This window comes from Protopterus annectens, chromosome 12.part0 (genome assembly GCF_019279795.1).
Source record: "Protopterus annectens isolate FY-2018-M chromosome 12.part0, PAN1.0, whole genome shotgun sequence".
Classification (NCBI taxonomy): Eukaryota; Metazoa; Chordata; order Ceratodontiformes; family Protopteridae; genus Protopterus; species Protopterus annectens.
Window position 1 is genome coordinate 1,226,944,197 of NC_056746.1, and position 23,552 is coordinate 1,226,967,748.

General features: G+C 38.0%; 1 protein-coding gene across 1 annotated transcript in view; it reads right to left on the reverse strand.

Annotated features, from left to right (window-relative positions):
• Positions 1 to 23,552, reverse strand: part of PTPRT (protein tyrosine phosphatase receptor type T) — a 3,212,182-nt gene that overhangs the window by 196,454 nt on the left and 2,992,176 nt on the right. The window contains exon 26 of the mRNA XM_044089009.1: positions 15,973 to 16,049. Within this exon, the coding sequence (XP_043944944.1) occupies positions 15,973 to 16,049 (77 nt within the window). The remainder of the gene's footprint in view (positions 1 to 15,972; positions 16,050 to 23,552) is intronic.

Sequence of the window (23,552 nt, forward strand, 5' to 3'; positions counted from 1 at the left end):
AATTAGATATAATATGCACATTATATATACAGATATATACACAGGAGCTTTTGTTGATCCAGCACAGAATGTTAAAAGGTCAAAATGTATGATGTCATCTAAGTCAGAGGTGGGCATTTACACTTTGCCTCATTGTATATTCGCCTAATCTACTTTTTTCTAATATCTTTTGGAGTTTATTCCAAGTTGCAGGTCTGAATCTAGAGAAGGCCATTTCACCTATGGCATTTTTGAACTTAGGTCCAGTTAGAGTTAATGTGTTGACTACTTCTTACAGAGTAGTTTATTTCTTTATCTTGTAGAAGCCTTTTAAAAGGGCGACAGTAATCAGAGTAGAGAATGTTGTTAATGAGTGTACCGCAGACAAGGTTTGCCCTGTTTGTAATAGATAGCCATTTGACTTGATTTAATAGGTTGCACTGATACTTATTCCTGTCTGTTAGTAGAACAAATCAGAACATTTTATTTTCAGTGCTTTGTAACTTATGTGTATTTTGGAGTAAATTATATTAAGAAGAGGAAAACCATGTTATAGTTTGTGTAGTTTCTGGCTATGGTTGAAGTGCAATACAGGATAATAGGTGGAAAATTTGACAGCAGAGCTTTATTTAACTTAACATTACGGTATTTGGATTTTCCAATGTGAAGGCATACATTTAGTGGTAGTGAGGGGTCTAGACTATGGCTTAAATACTTTTATTAAGAAACATCAGGAATGCAGTGTCCACTGCCTTTGAGAAGTAGAGGAGGACAACTAGCAAGTTTCTATCTTGTGCCAAAAATAATGTTGTTTTATTTAGACTTGAGAAAGAGTTTGCTGTTAATAACCACGTGGATAACTTAGAGAAAGTTGCTTTAAGCTGAGGTTATACAAATTGGAGATTTTTGCTAGAATCTATCATATAAACGTCATCAGCATACATTATACGATTAAGATCTTGGAGGTACAGAATGATGTAATTTAGAAAGATGGCTAGAACCTTGAGTGATACTAGTATTTAACTTTTAATTATAAGAGAATGTGCTATTTGTATATATTTAGAATGTTGTGCCTCTTTGGTAACTATAGAGCTAAGAAATTGCATTTTCCCAGTGTTATGTTTATGTTGTTTTTGAACAAGGAAAGTATGATTAATGCTAGTGAATGTCATTGTCAAGTCAGTTAGAACACCTGCAGACATGAGCCCATTACATATATTGTTGTGTAGTGTATTTGTGTCAGTCACACCATAAGGATAATGAATGAGTTTCTGATCTGCACTGTTCATTACAAGGCAGGCTATAGTTATTTATATGAGTTAAAGAGTTCATTATAAAAGAGTTTTTTCAAAGATTTTTTATATGACCCAAGCTAGATGGGAATATGAAGTCCTTAAGCTCTGAAGGTTTAGGTAATTGGGTTGAGGGAATTCTGATGGACTGTTTGAATGCTGTAGGCACCTTGCCTAGTAGTGATTATTAACTTGAAGATGTGTTTAAGTGTTTTTACAATTCTTGTGATGTAGTGTACTACACTTTGATCTGAAAGAGTTAAATTTCATGAGAGTTTGTTTAGCAGTGGCCATGAAGTAGAAAGGGGCTGCTTAGTCTGCCAGAGGGTATAATTATAATAAATTGTTATTATTAGTGTAGTGTGCATAGTGTGGAAAAGATGGATCAGTATAGCAATGCCTTCTGTGAAAGAAAGTAGGACATTCTTACTTTGGTTAAGAAAATCAAAATGTTTGTTGCCTTTACTAGATGGGCTGCTAGCAGAGTCAGTGATATACCTGGTTAGGACTTTTATTTATTTCCAAAATAGCTTTGGCTAGGCTGAGAAAGACTGTTGTCTTTGTCTTAGGAAGAGGGCATTTGCACTGTTGGTTGCTAATTTAGTTTCTTTTCTGAGATTCACAATTGCATTTCTGAACCTCAGACATCTGTGTGTAATTGGAAAAAGGTATTCTGAAGTATGTCATAACACTATTGGGAGGTTGTCTAGTAGTAAAGTGAAATCCAATCAATAACAGCAAGGAGGTCATTGATGATGAAGTTTGCTTTATGGGAATGATCTGCTAATAATTTAAGAGGATACATTTTTGGTTTAAAGGACCAGTAAAATAAGGCTGGACAGTAGACTGGATGTTAATGTGGGTGCATCTATGATTTATGTTAGTTATTATGAGATCAAGGGTTTAGTATATTTTTTAAGATTATGTCTTTCAGGATTTCAGAGTTGATACAGACACACACACACACACACACACACACACACACACACACACACACACACATACACATATACACGGATATGTGAGCGCACACAAATTTAGTGTTCTCCCAGATGATGGAGTACTCTTATTTCAAAACCAAAATCATTTTAATGCTAAAAATGATAAAGTAAGCTGCCTGCATTGTGTTACTGGCAGAGCAATGATTACTGTTAGCTTTGTGGTTAAGGTTTGAGTTACAATTAGGTTTATGTCTGGCATTAAGATTATGGTTAGTATACAAAAGTAAGGTAGTACAAGGGAGCTTTGCACACACAGCAACATTACCATAATTAATATTGACCCCTCGCTCTCATTTTAATACAGTAGTCTAAGGACTGAACTATTGTCATGAGACAAGCACCTATATACATTAACCCTTGCTTTAAGCTTTAGAGTTCTATACAACAATGACTAAATGCAACCTTTGATACCTAAAAATTCTTAAAGGTCTCCCTGTTGGATCCTGTCAGATTTTTTACATAACATATTTTCATACTATGCCTCAGAAATCCTAATAGCTCATAAACAGTAATTGACACAGAAAACTAAAAATACCAAAGTTTAGATGAAACTCATCTTTAAAGTGGAGATGGTTTCAAAATTAAAAAAAAATGTGTTAGGAAAGTATACTGTCTCTTGCAGTGAATCCAACCATCCATAATCCCTTTTCCCTATTTTTGCACATGGGATCGAGCTGTCACTTCAACAGTGACAATCATCTAGAGCTAATGGTCACACCACACGTTGTCCCTGCCACGGCTGTTCTTCCACACTACACACATGCATATTGACACCTACAACCAATTTAAAGTCTCCAATCCACCTACCCAGTCTTTGGAATGTGGGAAGAAATAGGAACACCTGGAAAAAACACATGCTGAACACAGGGAGGACATGCAGACTCAACCGCAAAGGGATCTCAGCCAAGTAAACCAAAGAGCCTCCCACTTTGAGGCAAGAACACTATCAGCTGCACCACTGTAAGTTTATTCACACATTACAGTGAGGCCTCATTGAACATATGGTAGTTGAGAATGGAGTAATGTAATGTAATCAGGCTTCTAGAAAAGCACTAGGCCTTAAAAGTAGCACTCAGTTATTAACCGATAAAATGTGATCTTGATTTTATGTTTAATATCAGATGTAAAAATATTTCAAAAATATGTTGTTTCTCAGTAACCTTACTAACTCAACTTGCTAGACATAAAGTGTCAGAATCAAAACTGTTTGTCCCATTGTCCACTTTTCTATATTGTCCTCTGATGTTTATGCTAATTTAAAGAAATCTGGGAAATGTTCTTGTCTTTAGTAATTGCAAACACCACACAGCATCTCTAAGAAAATAGAATATTGATGCAGGTACCTGGAAAAAACACTATTTACTTTTGAACTGAGTGGCAGATGCCACTGTATAGTAACATGCACCCCTCACGACTTTCAGGAAATTGATGGGGGGTATACAGATTTTGCTGGTATTAATAAGTACTAAGTATTGTTATGAAAACCAGTTTATAAGACAGTTGAACAGACAATGCTCTCAGATTAACCGAAAATGAACAATGTATTATAAAAAAAGAAAAAGAAATGGCAGATTGGCAGATGGCAGTGCTTTTTACACAGATACATAAAAAGGCTGTAAGAATTAATGGCAAGTGTTCATAAAATTATGAATCATATCTGGAGCATTCCCAATGAAAGCGCTCACAAATGAAAAGCTATCATGTGGTACAACAGCACTACTGGAACAGTAGGTTCTGGGATTAGGGTCGTTCATATTCCTGTTTTTTTTTGCTTGTGAAAGAAAGTCACATAGAGAAGCAAAACACACAGATTTTTATCTGAAGGACTATAGACATTTGTGAGTAAACTATGTATGTGGTTCGGGGTTCTATAAAATGGCACAAAAGTCAGCTTGTTACAAGCCTACATCATAGCTGTAGCCAAGATTGCAGCATATTCATACACTGCATATACTATTAAAAGTAATTTATTTATGTTGTAGAGTGGGGCTTGCTAGAGTTTAATTTTGTTTTAAAATGGTTGTTATAATTGTCATGATTTATGAATATCTCTGGTTCTTTTTTTTCTTAAATATATTGCTGGCTATTTTTTCTCTCATGCCTACAGTTTCAGTCACTGGGGAGATGGCTACAATTTGAAATCCACAATGCAGTTCCATATATTCTGTCTATGCCTATGCACAGTGCTATTTACCTGAGATAGCTAAATTCACCTTAGGATACAGTTACAGCTTCAAAGACAACTAACAGCAAAATATCTCATTTATGTTAATTGACTTTTTTGGTCATACTACTTGATAGTGCTGATTTTTTTTGTTTTGTTGTTGTTATTTATTTATTTTTATTAATGATGCCTGGAACTCTATCTTTCACTGTTAACATTGTCTGCTTGCTTCCATATTTTACTGGCTAATTTGTAATTCACTTAAAGCATCGTTCATCTCTTCCTGGACTTACACCACTTTTTACCTCATGCATCTGTTTCATTCTGCCTTGAGTGTTCAGACATCCTGCAACTGCCGTCCATCTCCAGTACATACCAACAGCCAGTGCTGACAAATGATTAGTTAAAACAACCTAGAAGAAATCACTGATTTTACGTTTAGACTATTTCTCTAAATGCCAGGATAAGTTTGAGACATTAATGGTTGGCAGTTCAAAATGGGATCATGAATGTGCAGTTTACGCACAACTAAAGTATGTTAGAGTATTTTCTCCAGTTATCCACCTTTTTTGGTAATGTCAGAGTATTCACTTTTCTGTAAAGTGTAACAATCTTGGACTAGGCGCATATAAGCAGTAGGAGTAAAGGGTATACAGTTGTGCCTCACTAAATGGTTCAGAAGTCCCCGCTCACAAAGAATCTCTATCAGTATTTTTCTTATCATTTCAAATTCTGATGGTTGGCTTGGCTTCCAGGTGAAAGTATAGCTGTTCTGTGACCAACTGCCACTTAAGTGTGATCACAAAACATTGCAAATACTTGACCACTAATAACAGTCACAGCTACAGAAATCACCAAGAAAGGCATTTTGCAGAAGTGGAAGACCCTATACTTCTAGCATAGGAGCTGCAGTCTCCAAAATATTCTACATATATACAGATAAAAAGATAAGATACTTAGATAGAAAGCAAATTGAAGATTATTGCATCTCAGGAAAAAGAAAAATCCTCAGTATATTGCAATCTCACTCTTTAAATATGTTAAAATCCTTTGTTATCTCCTTCTCGATAGCTTTGCACAGAAACAATAAACATATGTACACACATATATATATATATATATATATATATATATATATATATATATATATATATATACATATATATAAATAAATAGATAAGCATAACGCACTGCTAATTCACGTCTGTTCATCTACCTCATGTACACATGACATATTCTGTGAGGTAAAAATCAGATCATCAACTTTTATACACAGCCCAGGCCCTGCCTCATGTGCCACGGTACTATACCAATGTTGTCTTTAAGGGAAAAGGGAGGAGGACAAACCCATAGTCATATAAACCCTCAAGTCTACTTTCATGTTATGGAAAAAAAATGGAGAAGGTAATATTGGATAAGTAATTGTCAGAATTAGATAGGTTGGGACTTGAACCTATATATCTGCATGCATATGTTGAAAATAGATATATTACCACCTGTAACATGATGTTCTATAACAATATAATAACAGCTATGATCCTATGAATGAAAAAATGTGCTGTGATGTAATTTATATAGATTTAACTTCAGCATTTGACAGGGTCATACACAAAACACTGATCAATAGATTAGAACAACTAGGTATTGATGTATCCTTGATAAGATGGATAGCTGCATGGCTTACAAATAGGACATGGCAAGTATCATACAACAGCTGGATAGGTGAAATCCTTGGTTACAGTTAGGGTGTCCCACAAGGCTCTGTCTTAGCTCCTTACTTATTTAGATTGTATCTTTTAGACCTAACTTTTTCATCTGAGGTGTTGTTACAGTCTATATGCAGATGACCTGGAACTGGGTAAACATGTGTAACAGACAAGGCATGTCTGCAAAATTACTCAACTAAATTGATAATTTGCACACAGGAGAATAATATGCTGACAAATATATAAAAAACTAAGCATATGAGATTTGGGAGACAAATTGAAAGGTGAATATTTAATACAGCAAACAGTGATTGAAAATGTAGGCTCATTTAAGCTCCTGGGTATATGGGTAGCTCCAGCTATGAGTTTTTCTAATCATGTCAATCAATTAGTTAATGATAGTTATAGAGCTATAGGCCTGTATAAAAAGATTTATAAAATCTAGGAAATCTAAAATGATGAAGTCATTGTTGGTTAGATGCATTAGACCCAAACTTGAGTATGGAATAACAATATGGAAACCCTATAAGAAAACAAGCATGAGTAAACTGGAAAGAGTACAGCAGAAATATACCACAGGCATCCATGGATGTGAAAACTTAAGTTATTATGAAAGAGTAAAATATCTGAACTTGTAGAGTGTCTCTTGTAGATATTTAAGAGGAGATCTTATTCAGGTATATAGGGCATTTAGAGACAACTACCTCTTGGAATGTTTTAGGTTATCAAAAAGTACTACAGAGCTATCAGACAACCTATGTAGAAGATTTTATAGGAATAAGAAGTGTACTAATTGGTTCTCTGACAGAGTAGCAGATGCATGGAACAGACTACCTAATTACATTAAAGCAAGCATTAGTTTAGATATTTTTAAGAACAGTCTGGACAATTATGAGAACATTGGCAAGCTAGAAGAGCATTAATGCTGTACTTGAAATATTTGTATTTATGTATGTAAGTGTTAAATTGAATACCGGTAAATGTCCTTACAACACTGAATTAATAAATGGCATCTGCATAGGCTGAAGGGGAAGCTGGACTGGCCTTCCAATCCAGGTCTTGCAATGGACACCAGAACAAGTGAAATGCAGTGAAGAAAAAGTGCCCATCTTTGTTGCACATATAAACTGTGACTTTTCCTGCATGTGTCTATGTGTATTAATTGTGTATTTGACATACATTTCAGTCATTTGTCAAGCAGTCTCTAAGGCCTGTGCACATATTAGTAGTTATGAAGCAGTCATTGAGAGGGATACACTTGCTCTTTAGTGGAGTCACCCAGCCTATAGCAAAAAAAAAAAAAAAACAAAGACATCGGTGCCCTGAAACAAAATGCCATTCTTACTCTATTCACATTTTGGCTATCTAATGAAGTTGCATTGTTCTTTCAGTCCTTTCAGGTCTCAGTATTCCTCAGACCAGAGGTGTGTCTGTGACATAGACATGGCCATTAAGTAGTATACTTATATTCAGGGCAGGATCTGATGTATGATACGGTGCAGCTAGAATCTTGCACTAGCTGTACTGTGTAGTAATAAAAAAGAAGTTGTTAAGAAGCTTAAATAATATACCATGAGCTGACCTTCCACCAACCTAGTCATATATACCAGGTTTGTTAGTGCAGCTCCCCTCATTGGATGGTGCAGGCTTATCCCAAAACATTCACTCTTAAATTTCAATAGTTGATTGGTTTCATTAGGAAATTCTTAGCCCCGTGCAATACCTTCAGGCTGCACCCACAGTGTCAGTGAATCTCACCCATTAGGATCATAGCAGATTATTAGACTAACAGCCCCAGGGCCCTTACAAGCCTAGCCAAGTTCAAACCGTGTTCCCAGGGGTGCCTGGTTCAGGCTGACACTAAAATCAGCACCTAATGCACCTGTCCAAGATGGACATAGATAGAACCCCTGGTATGAATTTTCAGTTACCCATCCAATCGTCCAAGCTGTGCTTAAATAGGGCCAGTGAGGGGCTTTGTTTAACATGAGTAGGAAGCTTGTTTCAAAGGTGGGGCAACCTCTTTGACACAAATCTGTCTGTCCAGCAAGTCCTGTTGATGTCACATACCAGGCTGAGTGAGTGAACTGTGTGTCATTTGACTTGTGAATGTGCAGCTTTTCCATCAAAGCTGAGTCATAGATTGCTGTATATGCAAGCCACAGGTCACCTCTGAGCAGTCTGTATCAGGCAATGTATGTTTTCAGTCTGTCCACATAAAACAGATCTTGAAAACCCTGAATTTTTTTGTAAGGACCCTTTGTGGTCTCTCCAATTGCTACAGGTGTTTGGAAAGGTAAATACTAAAGGGAACCTTGTACTCTATTATTGGCCTGATGAGGGAAGAGAACAGGGGGGGTTATAACTTCTTTTTTTCTAGAGGCAATGCCATTACTTATGAGATGAGCAATATAAAATCCCCTTCTTACCACTGTGGAGAAATGGTGATTGAAGTTAATGTTGCTGTCAGCCTATGTGCCCAGATCCCTCACCACTGACTGTGTGCTTAGGGTACTGATGTGGTAGTTTGCAGGAACACTACCCTTGCCAAAGGGGGTGATAATGCATTTTTTGCATTAAGTTTAAGACCATGACTTTGGCACCAGTTATTAGGTTTATAGGTACATAGGTAGGTACTAGGCTATTGGCCCAAGGGCCTACGTAAGCCTAGCCAACAGGGTTCACTGGCTTACGCCACCCAAGAAAGTTATTTTCCTGTGCCACTGTCGAGCAGAGACACAGAAGTGATCCCCGGGGTGTATTTCCTATTTCCCATCCACTCATCAAGATTTTTCTTGAAGAGTGCTAATGAAGAACTTTGCTTGACATAGATCGGTAGCCTGTTCCAGAGTATGGGAAGTCTCTGGGACAGGAATCTATCCCTCTAGCATGTCCTGTTTATTGTGGTGACAAGGCTTAGGTCCATAAAGCATGTAGCTCGGAGGGACTGGGATTTCTTTACGTGTAGCATGTCCAACTTCTCTGGGTTCGACATAGCTTTACATGTTAGGCAGAGATCACCTCGGAGTAGGTGATATGCTACGGAGTAAAGCTGGAGTTTTTTGAGGAGGTCAGTGTAGGGCATTTGTTTGAGGCCAGCAATCCTCTTTGTGGGGTACTTCTGTGGCCTTTCCAGCTGTTGCAGATGTCTTGTGAGGTACATTCCAAAAGGGGCGTTGTACTCTATAATGGGTCTAATGAGTGTTGAGTAGAGGGGAACAATGACCTCTTTTTTCCTGGATGAGAACCCTTTTATGATGAGGTGTACCACGTAGAAGGACTTCCTGACTACTGTGGCGATGTGACTATCAAAGAAGAGACTACTGTCCCCCTGGGTCCCAAGGTCTCTTATCACCCATTCAGTGTTAAGTAGATTGCTGCCTATGTGGTAGTTCATGGGTACAGAGTTTTTACCAAAGGGGATGACACTACACTGTTTGGCATTGAGTTTGAGGCCATGGCTCTGACACCAGGCATGTGTCTCAGCGAGGCCCTTCTGTAGGATGTCCACATCATTTGGGGACTTGACTATGGCTCCTAGTTTGCAGTCATCTGCGAATTTCATTACCCAGAGGCCTTCTGTAGGAGAGGTCCCAGGATGGAACCATGTGGTACTCCACTTGTTACTGCTTTGAGGTCAGATTTGGAGTCTGCAACTTTTACAGTGTGGGTTCTGTCAGTGAGCCAGTTGGCAACCCATCTTATGACGTAGGGATTTATACATAGTTTAGTAAGTTTAGCTATAATTCCAGAATGGGGGATGGTGTTGAAAGCCTTGGCGAGGTCAAGATAGGCTGCGTGAACCACCTTACCCTCATCTACGGCTTTGGTGACTGCCTCAAAGAAGTTGATCAGGTTCAGAAGGCATGATCTGCCTTTCACAAACCTGACCTGGGTAAGATCCAGAGTTTGGAGGTTACCAATGCCTTTGTTTATGAGTTCCATGATGATACGTTCCATGGCCTTGCAGACCAGGCTCATCAGGCTAAAAGGTTGATAATTCCCAGGATCAGTGGTGGCTCCCCCTTTGTGGAGTGGGATAACTGTTGCTGTGCGCCATTCAGCGGGCACAAAGCCTGATGTGAGGCTATTATTGAACATGGTGCTTAAGTGGGGAGCCAGTTCATTCTGAAGTTCTTGTAAAATGCAGCCTGGGATGTAGTCCGGTCCCATGGATGCTGCGTTTTTGGGTTTAGAGAGTGCAGCTTTTACATGCATAGTTCTGATTACATGGACTCTGCATTCTTCCTGTCTGCATAAGACCTTCTTGCAGGATGCTGACATCTCTATGGGTTTCAATGATCACTCCCAGTTTGCAGTCATCAGCAATTTTTATCAACCACAGTCCTTTAGTTTTAGCCTTCCCTACAGAGAAGTAGATTCCAAACAGTAGGGGTCCCAGAAACAATCCCTGTAGAACACAATTGGTTATAGGTCTGCTGGAGAAAGTTGAGTCTCCAATTTTGACTGTATGAGTTCTTTCAGTGAGACAAGTTTTAACCACCTGACAATATATGGGTTGATCCCCAGTTGGGTGAGTTTCTCAATGATGCTTGAATGGGGGATTTTGTCAAAACATTGGCTATGTCTAGATAGGCCACATGCACAGATTTGCCCTTGTCGAGGACTTTGGTGCCTGTCTTGAAGAAGTCCACCAAGTTTAACAGGCATGACCTCCCCTTGACAAAGCCAAAATGGGTGGGGTTGAGCATCTGGAGATGTCCTATATATTTTTTAATAAGGTACATGATGATTCATTCCATGGCCTTGCAGATAAGTCTGGTCAGGCTAATGAGTCTACAGTTCCTTTGGTCCATGGATGCACCACCTTTGTGCACAGCGATAATGATAGCTGTTTTCCATTCTACTGGGATTAAACCAGTGCTTAGGCAGTGATTGAAAATTGTGTTCAATGGTGATGCTAATTCCTGTTTTAACCCATGCAGAACACAGCCTGGGATGTTGTCTGGTCCCATAGAGGCTGTGTTTTTAGCCTTGGAGAGGGCATTTAAGACCTGTTCCTCAGAGATACTAGACAGGGGATAGGTGTTTAGGATGCTTTGGAGTATATGTGGTGGGGACAGGGGAGTGAAGTTTTCACTGAACCTGTCAGCCAGCAGGTTTGCTATTTCCATAGGTTCTATATATGTAGTACCAAAAACTACAAGTTCAGCACAAATCTGGGCTTTACCTTTTAGGTTATGGCTGCAACTAAAGAATGCCTTGTGGTTATCCTAAGTTAGGGAAGCTAATTTGGATTTGTAGTTAGCTTTGGAGGATTCATTAGGAGGCTAATTTGCTTGTTTATGTTGAGGAGGGAGTGTTTCCAGTTTTGAGACCATTCCTTCTTGCTCTTAGACAGCAATTTCTTTCCGCTATTGTATAGCCTATTAATGGCAGTTGTCCACTAAGCAGTTTGCTTTTCCTTGAAGATTTTGCTTTGGTTCTATCAGGTATGACAGAGTCAATACAGTTGTACATGTACTTGTATAAAGCATTGGTGTATGACTCAGCATAGGTGTCTGTTCCATCAGTGGGGGGAGGGGCTTTGAAGCTATTTATGCCATCACATAAGAGGTTGTAATTGGCAACTGGCTTTGATAAGTTTTTTACTCTAGTTACTGCTAAGGGGGGGGGGGGGAGTCTTGTGTTACAGTTAGACTGATTTTAGGTCAGATCTTACCAGGGATGGCCACACACTGGGGGTGGTGCAGCAGTCTCTGATGTTGGTGAACACCAGGTCCAGGATGTTTGAGCCCCTTCTAGGTGTGTCAACCAGCTGGTCCAGGGCATTGGAGTTAAAGAAGTCCAGGAACCTTTGGCAAGTTAGTTAGAACACGCATAATCTACCCACTCTATGGACGGGTAAAGTCACCCAAATCTAGGGTGTTTGGTTGTACCTTGATTGATTCAAGTAGATCCAACTAGGCTGAGTGGTTGTCCTAATTCATGGAGGGAGTCCTATAGCTGGCCTGAAGAGGGGGTCTTACCTTCAGTCAATTGCATCTAAAGTAATTCAAGGGAATCGTGCTGTTTAATCAGTCTAGAAGTGTATTTATCTTTAATGAATATTGATGCAAAACCTCCTTTAGTTCTCACACCTTCAGTTTGTGGTCTGAACATGTAGAAGGCAATGTAATCTGGTATAGTTGGGATGCTCTGTGCAGCCTTAAACCAGGTCTCAGTGATTGCATAAATGTCAGCATCTTCCAGGGTGATGACTGCTTCCAGTGAGTGCAGTTTCAAGTTTAGACTCCTAGCATTTAGCAGTATAACCTTGAGGTTGTTTTTAGAGGGTATTTTTAAATCAGGAATGTTGTTCTTATGACATTGCCTAAAAAAGACACTATGTGGATGGCAAGAGCCTTAGCCAGTAACCAAAATTCTAGGGACAACAGATGAAGACCATCTCTGGCAAAGCATCAAGGTCTGTCGACCCAAGCTGACAGATATTGGATCCTCTTTGAATGACACCATAAACTAAGCCAATTTTTGAAGTCAATCATTTTTTTGTTTGTATTGAAGTGTCATCCTAGGCAAAGGTAAAATGCTGCTTAAGGCTAGGGACATACCCGCCTGTGACACATAATCCTAGAGCTCAGTCATGTCTCTCTTCATATAGTCCAGTGAGGTATGTCTCAAGTCATTTAAACCAACATGGACTATGACAGACTAGTAACAGTGCCTGTTTTTGAGAGACTTGAATGCGTGTGTGATGTGGTGGATCCTGGCACTGGACAGACAACTGACTGTGACCTTTTCCTTATACAGCCTGGTGAGAGAGACATGTGTGTGTCTCACAACTGAGTCACCTATGACTAAGGTGTTTGTTTTTCTATAATACCTTAGGAGCTTGACTGGTCAGACACCGGTGTGTGATATATTATGTGTACTATGTTCTTCAGAAGATGTATTATGTGAAGCATGCTTGTGTTTAGGAGGTCTCTGATATTTAGGTAAGCTTCTTATAAGGACCTCTTGCATATGTAGGTTTAAGTGCCATTGATTTGTTAGGTGCAGGAGGTGAGATGTGCATGCTGACAAATTACTTAGTAGCAGATGAACTAACTGGTGAGTATCAGATCCTGAATTATGGGTTCTTGATATAGATGTATCTCTCCCATAATGAATTTGTGTGGACTAGAAGAAGTAGGTTGTCAGTGTACATGAGGCAATTGCTACATTGCCTTAGGATGCCCATGTCAACCAGGCTTGCCAGGGAAACTGTGGGAAATTGTCCGTCCTTAATGCGATGTAAGTTGATGTGGCCAGAAAACTGGGAGAGGACAAACAGTATGAAGGGCTAGTGGGTAGGATGTGTGTTGCTACCTCAGTAGCCTTACTGAATGTATCACATGTCAGTGAGGGTTAATCCCGAGAACTCACTGATGGAGTACCAGTAGAGTACTAAGGGAAAATTTACAGACAAACTGATTTAAACAAATTAACCAATAAAAAAACTCAAAACGGAGCCCTGTTCCAGCAACCTTCACTCAGATGAGTGCTTACTGCAGACTACTGCCACTAGGGTGCAGGGGAACCCTCTCCAACAAAAGATTGCCTGGTTTACTGCTATAATCTTTGTCTTTACCAACTTTGCTGCAACATTTCTGTCTTAATATACAATCAGTAGCTGCAAGATTCTAGATACTACAAGATTCAAGATACTACACAGGAAAGAATTATCTTGGTATAAAAACTGCTGGCATAACTTTTTTAATGTCAACCTAAGTATTTTTTTTTTGTTTTGGACTGAAATGTCTTATTAATGTTTGCTGTGTCTGCTCTCTACACATTGCAACACCAATTTCACTAAATCCCATTTCAACAAAAGTAATTTCACCAAAATTACTTTCAGCAAACCTCTAAACATTTTTTGTGGGGGGATAAGCTACCTCCTTCTCATATGTGGGGACACCACCCACATTTAAATATATATACTCGGAGTTCACAAAACAGTAGAGGAAAAAGGATTGTCCTCTATCACTGAAAAGGGGTTCAGTGAAACATTTACACTGAAATGTCATTCAGCCAGAATGTTGTCAATAGAATATGTTCCCATTGTACATCACATGCATACATAAATTAATACAGTTTTTTTTTTTTTGCAAAACACTCTAACCTGTTTCTATCTATTAGGTGAACTATCAGTTCATTTAATTAAGTAGTTCTTCTTTCACTACAGCTTAATGCACACTGAAACAATATTTTTGTATTAGCATTATGTCAAAAATATATTAAAGCTAAGTAATCATACTTGTGATAGCTTTGTTTAAAAAAGCTGATATTAAGTTCAGCTAAATCATTTTAATTCTTTAAAGATTTGCAGTTCCAAAGTTATGTAAATTTTATACAATTTCATTAATGTTTTGATGACTATAGTATATTCATAACTGCAAATGAATTACAGTTACATGTTTCATAAATGAAAAAGTATGATGAAGGGATGTTGTTGTTAAAGTAAGTTAATGAATTTCATTAAACCAGAACAAGTATTCTTGGTGCCAAATAAAATGATGTCAAAATAATTAATTTTACACATTTTCACTATTTTATATAATTTATATTTAGCCTCAAACCAGACTGATTTAAAACTTGCTTTTTGTTTTTCCTAACTGTGCAAAGAACCATACCACAGATGAATTGTAAAATATTATGCTTCTTACTTTTCTTTTCTTTCGTTGGTGCAATGCGTATTTATTTATTCCCTTGTTGTTTGTTAATGTTTGTTAACTGCTTAACAATTTTAGCCTAATAGTTTTGCAGCTAGTTCATTCACGTAGTTAGCAAATGAAAAATAATATATAAATACATAAAATGATGTTAGTATTCAGATTAAATAGTTATATATAAGTGAAAATGCATGCTTGAGTCCATTTCCTTTATAGTAACTAAATGTTTGCCCAGCCAATGAAACCCAATGGTCAGGTCATGGCTGAAAAGTGTCCTTAGACAAGAAAATGTATGCAGATAACAAATACTGAAATGGCAACCTTAAAATTTAAAACCCTGTCATCAATTTATCTTAAGCTAGTATTCAGTTTTCCTTATTAAAATGAACTGCAATAGATGTGAAGGCTTCATTGTTGGGCTAGACCTAGCAGAAGATATTACATACCTCTCACCTGTACAGATTTTCGCAGAATGTCTGTATTTTTGCTTCATATTTTTGGTTTGTTTCTTGTAAAATTGTGTTTTTCTGGCAAATCTTCAATAAGTATTTGAGGAATGGAGTCAGAAACTAATGATAAATATTTGAATTGCAGACTTCATACCTTCAGAAATTGAATGTCAATGCAAAATTGGTTATTCTATCAACTTTCTAATTTTGTAAGACCAATATTTAAAAATTATCCCTCATGGATTTAGTTCTGAGGTATGTCAAGGCTGCCATTCACTCTATATTTAATATATACTAGAATGGATCATGCAAATGAAGTAAAGCTTTGAAATCATTATGAATTTAAAATTACTTTGGGATCAAAGTATGAATGAGATAAGTTAAATTTGTCACTGCATTAATAGCATGAAATGAATTTTAATGACATTCTCAATACAGCAATCATTAAGAATACCTCAATGGATAACATCCAATGCACAGATGTAGAAATAGTAATGTGTATCACTGTAAAGGTTCACATTGGTAGTTTTAGCAAGACATTGATATAAGACTTGTTGATCACTTAAAGTACAACTACATCATGTCGTCATGACATTGAAAGGATTATTTTCTGAAAAAAGGATAACACATCAATTGATTTACTTTTTATCTCCTTAAAGCAAGCATTTTGTTGGGACAATAGTTTAAGAAAAGAAAAAAAAAAGCTTACATCAATATAATTTGCATTTATGTAGTCTGAGTGGGGATCCCCTTCCTGCGGCTGTAATCGAACTCGAGAATGATCATCTGAAAAATGTGGAAAACACAAAATAAAATGCAATGATTTTCATCTTCAGCTGAATGTGAAATCTTTAAATATGACTCCAGAAACATGCATGCAATTATCTCCCATATTTAAGAATGTAAATGCATCATTGAATGACTAGCAGATTCCACATAACCTCTCCAGTAATAATTTTATGCCGTTGTTACATTAGGCTTCAATATTTGCTGGCTCAGCAATGATCTCTGATAGAAAACAGTGAACAAAATCCTATTCCTGGCATTTTTTTCTTCATGCAACTGACACTGAAGGAACTGTACTTCAACCACCTGTAGAGAAGTCTTGTTTGCTTAGGTGAATTATTTTCAGTTGCTAGTCTAGCCTTCCTGCTGCCACCGGTCATAATCTTGGTCATTTGTTACAAATCAAAATTCCTGAAGCAATATCTTAGAAATAGTTTTGATGGAACTTCCGTAGTTATTTTTTAATCTTTTGTGGCAGAACTATAGACACATTTCTGCAGTTTGCGTAAGCTAAATATCTCTGACTTGTTACAACTGCTGAGAAAGTCTCTTGTTTCCGGAAACTGAAGTGAACCAACAGATAAAGCTGAATTAAAAAACTTAAATAATTAAAAAAATGAAAAAAAGGAAACTGCATGTCTACATATATAAATGAGTCAACATGTTAAATCGCCATCATCATAACTCCCTGCATGACTGCCGATAATTCAAAAAGCAACCATTCTCTTTTTACTCCTCACTTTAATAATCCAAGTGGGACCCCTCGCATCAAAAACACCGACCAAGATAAGTATACTTTATTTATGAGGACTAAAACTGAATGTATAATTGGTCTTGTGATGAGAAGGTAAAAAGTCCTTTCACTTGCAAGCACTTCTGTCATTCCTAGTCCTTCGGTGCAATGAAAAAGTTATATATTGATAACGCATTCTGTCTTCACCCACAAAAGAGTTGTACTCATCACATAATGTCATGCTTTCTCAATTGTTTTATTTTTACATAGTATTTCATTACACAGTATTTAATCTTACAGATTTTGTTGTATGGTTTATGCACTTTTGATGCTTTAACTTCTTCATTTACAGGTAGCAAAGTTGTCACATTTCAGCGAATATTGCAAGGCAGAGGAAAAGTTGTCATTTTAATGAAATAAGACTCTCTGTCATCCTTGAGGATTACTACCACTGGCTGGATCTGCCTGTTACAGGAAGTGATCCTTGTCTAGGCTCAACTGTGATCTGTCCATAAGGAAGTGAAAGAGTGTACTATGGTACGCCTAGTTCTAATCATTGCAGAAGCTGGAAGCATCCAATATGTTGCTCTAACCAGTTTAAAATAACCCTGAATTTCCCAGCATAAAATGTTCTTTCAACGCCCTTTCTTACTGTTCTACCGATCGCTTTCCTTGCTGCATCTGCATTTGCAGCACCTCATGAATACGCGATATTGCTTTGTGTTTTCTAAGTACAGGTAAGAATTAATTAGTAGTTACATGGGTGTGAGTTCTCCATGGAGCTTCCAATCATTTACCCTACGTCAGATGGGCAGACCAGTCTCCTGATAAAACAAGGTCATGTAATCGTCAAATAATATTAAACAATAAAAAATGTAACCACGATGTCATATTGACTGCACTGGCTTATTTTGCCACACTCTGTTGTTGCGCTTCTTCTTCTTCTTTTGGCTTTTCCCGGTTAGGGGTCGCCACAGCAGATCACCTGTCTGCTCATGATTGGCAGTGGAGTTTTTACAGTGTTGAGTTGCCAGCCCGGCACCCAACCTTCCACAGTAGGCACACACATGCACACACTCACACCTAGGGCCAATTTAGAGTGTCCATTCCACCTACAGCATGTCTTTGGGATGTGGGAGGAAACCGAAGCACCCAGAAGAAACCCATGCAACCAGAGGAAGGACACGCAGACTCCGCACAGAAGGCACCCCAGTCGAGGATTGAACTGGAGAACCTCTTGCTGTGAGGTGGCAACGGTAACCGCTAACCGCTGCACCACTGCGGCTGCCCTATTTTGCCACACTTTGTTAAGAGGCATAAATCTTTCTAAATAATGCAACTCATGAAATAATTCCTTTAAGACAAACAAGCAGGGTCAGTACATTATCTAAAATTATGAGTATGTATATATTCTTTAGAGAACTCAGTGCAAAATAACATATAGCTTCTCAAAATGGGTGGTATGAAGAAAATTTATCTTATCTCTAAACAACTTGACTGGAGTTGCATTTTAATCAAAGAGATATTGTCAAAAGTCTAGTTAAAGTTACATTTCTGAAGTGGATTCCTTTACAGAGTTACTTTGTATGTCCCTTAATTCTCTGTTAAAACCTGAAGGGGCAGTCTTATAAGAATAGGCTACAGTCAAGGGGGAAAGATTAGTTGACACAACCATCTTAGTAATGGATTTATGAGCATGGTGAATTTATGTTGGCCATAAAATAAATAAAAAAAAAAAAAAAAGACAACATTAATGGTACTTCAAAATGATGAACCACTAAAATGACAAAATTAGATGTACTTGGATATCCAGATTAGCTGAGAAAAGGTAGAACAATTGATAGTATGGCAACAGATCCATTACAAACATGATCTAGCTAAGTTGATACCATCCACATCAAGTAAGTAATAACAAATATGTACATTAATCGTATAATGGAAAGACAGAAATTCAGTTAGATATGAGTATGACAGAGAAGAAGGACATCTTATCATCCTAAAGTTATGCCACATTTGTATTTCCATTGCCTTGGGGATGCCATTTTAATTCATACTTAAAATAATTACTTTTAGAAAAAAAAAAAAAGCATAAATGTAAGGTAAAATTGTTCTAAAGCATTTACCTACACTTCAGCTAACATGTATCTCCAAATCTATCTCACGGCTTATTAATATGCATTAGGCAATGATTAGAGATTGCCGAACATGATGAGGCTTATGCCAGGTTAGAATGCTTGCCAGTTCTGGACATCTCACTGCGTAAATTATCAAGTAGACAAATTTAGCTGCATAAATGATAGATGGCCTCCAAATTTAAAAAGGTTTAAGTTTTGCAATGAAAGGCAATGTTAAATTTTTCTACACTGGTCTGCAACAAATCTAGAAAATTCAACTATATGCTACTTACAGGCAACTGAGTAGGGAGGCTGAGTAAAGAAGTGCCAGCATGCCCCCCCCCCCCACTATAACGTTATAGTGGAAACACCTTGCTGCATATATGCAGCCAAATGTACATTATTTAAGATTATACAACATAGACCTGTTTATCCTGCTTAATCAGTCAGCAGCAGCATTAGACATCTGAATGTGAATGAATGGTGCAAAAGTAATATAAAAGTGGCAGTAAAGTATTCTTACAGTGTGGGACTGCCATCCAGCAATCCTATCAGAATGCTCAGATGTTTGCCTCATAGTTTGCACTGCTCCTCATAAAACTTATGGATTCCTGGCAAATCATTAAGGACTGCATTCACTAAATAATGACAGATATTTTAATTTCAAATTTCCTATCCTTCAGAAAGTGCTTGCTAATGAACTGCATATGTTTATCAGATCACTATTTAAAATCTGTCCGTGATTGTGCCCCCTCGGCCATCAGTTTTGGCTTTGTCCAGACTTCCTGAAGTTACAGTTATGAACATTATGGTGGTAAAAACAAAATCTCAAAACCACACAGGAAGCAAAGTATGACTTCAATGCATCTGCAGTCTCTGTTTGCTAGAAGCACCACTACCTTAATAACTTTTGGTTTTATCTGTGTTAAATTGTACAATAATTTCCACATACCGCATAATCAAATATCAAGTTTCCTTCTTTTTGTCCTCTTCCAAACTCCTTGTCACTCTACCTTGAATCTGTTATTTATTCTGTATCCTATTATCTCCTGCTTCCTTATTTTTAAAGAAAAACTGAGCCATGTAACTCTCTTCAGATTCTTTTACCCCAGCCTCTACCATTGAATGGTATATCAATCTGCTTTCCTTATCTGTAAATGAAATCTCAAACGCTATAGACCAGTCTGTTCATATGTACTAAATAGATTATATTTTCAAATTTCAGGAGTATATGCTATTACTTTATTTCCACAGAAGTATCCACATATGTTAGGCTTAAAGACTGATGTATTGAATTGAATTAGAGGCTGTCAGATTTGTAGTACATATGTAATGATTTTCTGGGCTACAGAGTTGTATTGTCAGGCTTGCCTTTATTCCCATTAAATAAAATATAACATGTGTAGGCCTTAGGGGTCAGAAAATTAGCTTTTATGCCAGTTTGCATATATTTGATCTTCTTAAGCGTATAATGACTTCTGTCACACAGAGGCGGTATCTTTGATTTATTCATACAGTTTTATTCTTTTACATCCTTTATAGACTCACAATGTTGCCTCCTATGGAACCTGCAATAATGCAGATGCATCCATAATTTTTATTTTAATTTGAGGCCTGCTTACACAGAATTTCAGTAGGTCAGTACTGTGCTTTACATTGTCTTTTAATCTAAAAAGCACTATAGTCATGTGTCTAACATATTCAATTTCGATTTAAAGTCATACCAAGGAACAATGTAAAAACCATATATTAAAATTATGTTTACAACACAAAATCATAACTACAGTTACATGCTTCATTTAGAATCAAATAGCTACACCAAGACCAAGTCATTCTTTATATATATAGCAGTGCCATGTACTGAATACGTTTGCACATTTTTAATACTGTATACATGTTCTACATATCTACATTAAAAATAAACACTTTGTGAAATCGTTATAATCCTTTGTTTCTGTAAAACTCCTCAGTATTTTATTCAACCCAAATATTTAATTTGTTTATTATCTGTGGGTTATGACAGGAAGACCGTAAAGACCCTAGCAACCCTACAGAGTTATTGCATGGTCCCTTTAAACAGCAACATTTTTTAATCATGATGTGTCATTCTGTGTCCAAATAGTACTTATTTTATCTTCTCCAGACAGAATGGTGAACTTAGTTTTGGACATATATAGTGTAACCTTATCCAGGACATTTAACACTGCCTTTTAAGTTTAGTAGACTGAGTGACAGCAGAACAAGCTTGGCATACCATCTGCAGATAGTCATTTCTGCATTTGCATCATAAAGTAAAGGTGTTTTTAAAAATTTTCAATAGTACGGATAAGGGGAATAAGTCTTTCCAGAGCCCACTCTTGATAGGCAGATTGGAAGAACTGTTGTTCAACTGCTACACAAAAGTTCCATTTTGCATTCAGCAAATAATCATTATTGTAATGACTTGATTTAGGCCAAAGGGGAGCAGCACAGGGATGAGCATACAATGGCAGAATAATTTAAATGCTTTTGCGAGGGTAAATATACACCATTCTGTTTAGCTCACCCATTCTCTTGCACTTAAGGTAGAAATTTTAAGGTGGATTAGTTAGATACTGTTACTGTACCCATACGTGGAACCACATAGTTTATCAGTGAAGAGGCCAGAGCATTCAGTATAAACCCCAGGCTGACTGACTACAGGCTTTTCCAGTATTGCCAAAGTGACAATTTTATGACTTTGTTATGCAGGATCTCAAATTTGATTTTAGGGAATGTTTATACAATGGAATAATGACTGCAGCTTCTCAAAGTTCAGACAGATAACAGAGAAACATGCTTCATCATCATCAGTCCTCTTTTTTCCATTTTTTTCTACACGGGGTCGGGTTATCGTGTTAACTGTCACCGACTTTCTAGATTCAGTGTCACACTCCTGCTTTCTTCAACACTCTTGCCTGACTGCCGTGGATCTTCTTTCACACAATCCATCCACCTCTTTGCTGGACGTCCTCGCTTCCTCTTACCTTCTTCCTGTCTGTCCCAAATCTTCCTCACCAGATTGTCTTCTGCTTTTCTGCATGTGCCCAAACCACCGTAATCTGTTCTCTCTGATTTTTTTCTGCAATTGGAGCTACTTTGGCTTCTGCTCCTATGTCATAATTTCTTCATCTGTCCACAGTGTGCATCCTACCACCTTTCTCAGGCACTTCATTTCCATCACTTCTAGCTTCTTCAACTGTTCTGTCTTTACTGCCCAGGTTTCTGTACCATACAGTAGTACTGGTCGCACTACTGTCTTGTACACCTTACTTTTCAGCTTCTTTGGCATTCTTCTGTCATAGACCACACCTGATACTTTATGCCATTTGGCTGCAGCCCCTCTGATTCTAGCTTTGACATCTTCATTCAGACTACCCTTCTCCTTAACCACCCCTCCCAGATACTTGAAGCCATTTACCTGTTCCACTATCTTCCATTCTATCTCTATTCTCAGCTTCTTCTGATTTCCCAAATTTGCTGCCATTACCACTGTCTTATCTGTGCTTAGTTTCATCCAATGTGCCTTCAGATTTGCATTCTATTCTCCTATCCTTTGCTGAAATCTATCTCAGAGTCTGCCTGTACTGCCACATCATCTGCGTACAGCAGCTTTGCTGATCTGTCCTCTCCAACCTGTTTGCTAATGTAGTCCATCACCATTATGAACAGCAGTGGGCTGAGAGTTGAACCCTGGTGTACACCCACTCCCACTGGGTACTCCTTTGTGAGGTCAAACACTGTTCTTACTTGAGTCACTGGGTCCTTGTACATAGCCTGCACTAATTCTACCAATGTTTCTGGGACTTCAAACCACTGCAGTACTGCCCAGATCAGTTTTCTTGGGACCTTGTCATATGCTTTCTCCAAGTCTAGGAATGCCCAGTTGGACTCTCTCCTCATCTCTAGCTTCTTCTCAAGTATCTGTCTCAATGCAAATATCGGCTCAATTGTGTTGCATCCTGATCTGAATCTGAACTGCTCATCTCCCATCTTACATTCTACTACTCTACATATCTGTTTATCGATCACCCTCTCCAGAACTTTCATGCAATGTGGTAGGAGTTTGATGCCTCTGTACTGCCCACAGTTGTGGATGTCCCCTTTGTTCTTGTACACTGGCACACATATGCTTATTCTCTAGTCATCTGGGATATGCCTTTCTCTCCACACCACTATCAGTACCCTCAGGAGCCATTTCTCTCCTATCTCACCCAGCATCTTTATCATATCTGCTGTGACCTCATCTGAGCCTGCTGCTTTCCCTGACTTCATCTTCCTTAGTGCTGTTCTTACTTCTACTAAGCTGAGCTCCTCTTCTTCTCTCATTGTAGGCTGTTTCTGGGGCAGTGCAGCTTCTGTGGAGTTTTCTTCATTCAGAAGCTGCTGGAAATACTCCTTCCATCTGCCTTTGATGCCCTGAGGACTGGTGAGCAGGTTGTCGCTGGCTACCTTTATGAAGGGAGTCTAACTCTCTTTATCGCTCTGTCTTTGCCTTGTAACGTGATATAGTTTTTTGTGCCCCTTTCTGAGTCACTTTCCCGAAGTTGGTAGAGTGCCTCCGATGTCCTATTCTTTGGCATTGCAACTTCTTTCTTAGCTTCTTTGTTAGCCAACCAGTAGTCCTTCCTAGCCTGA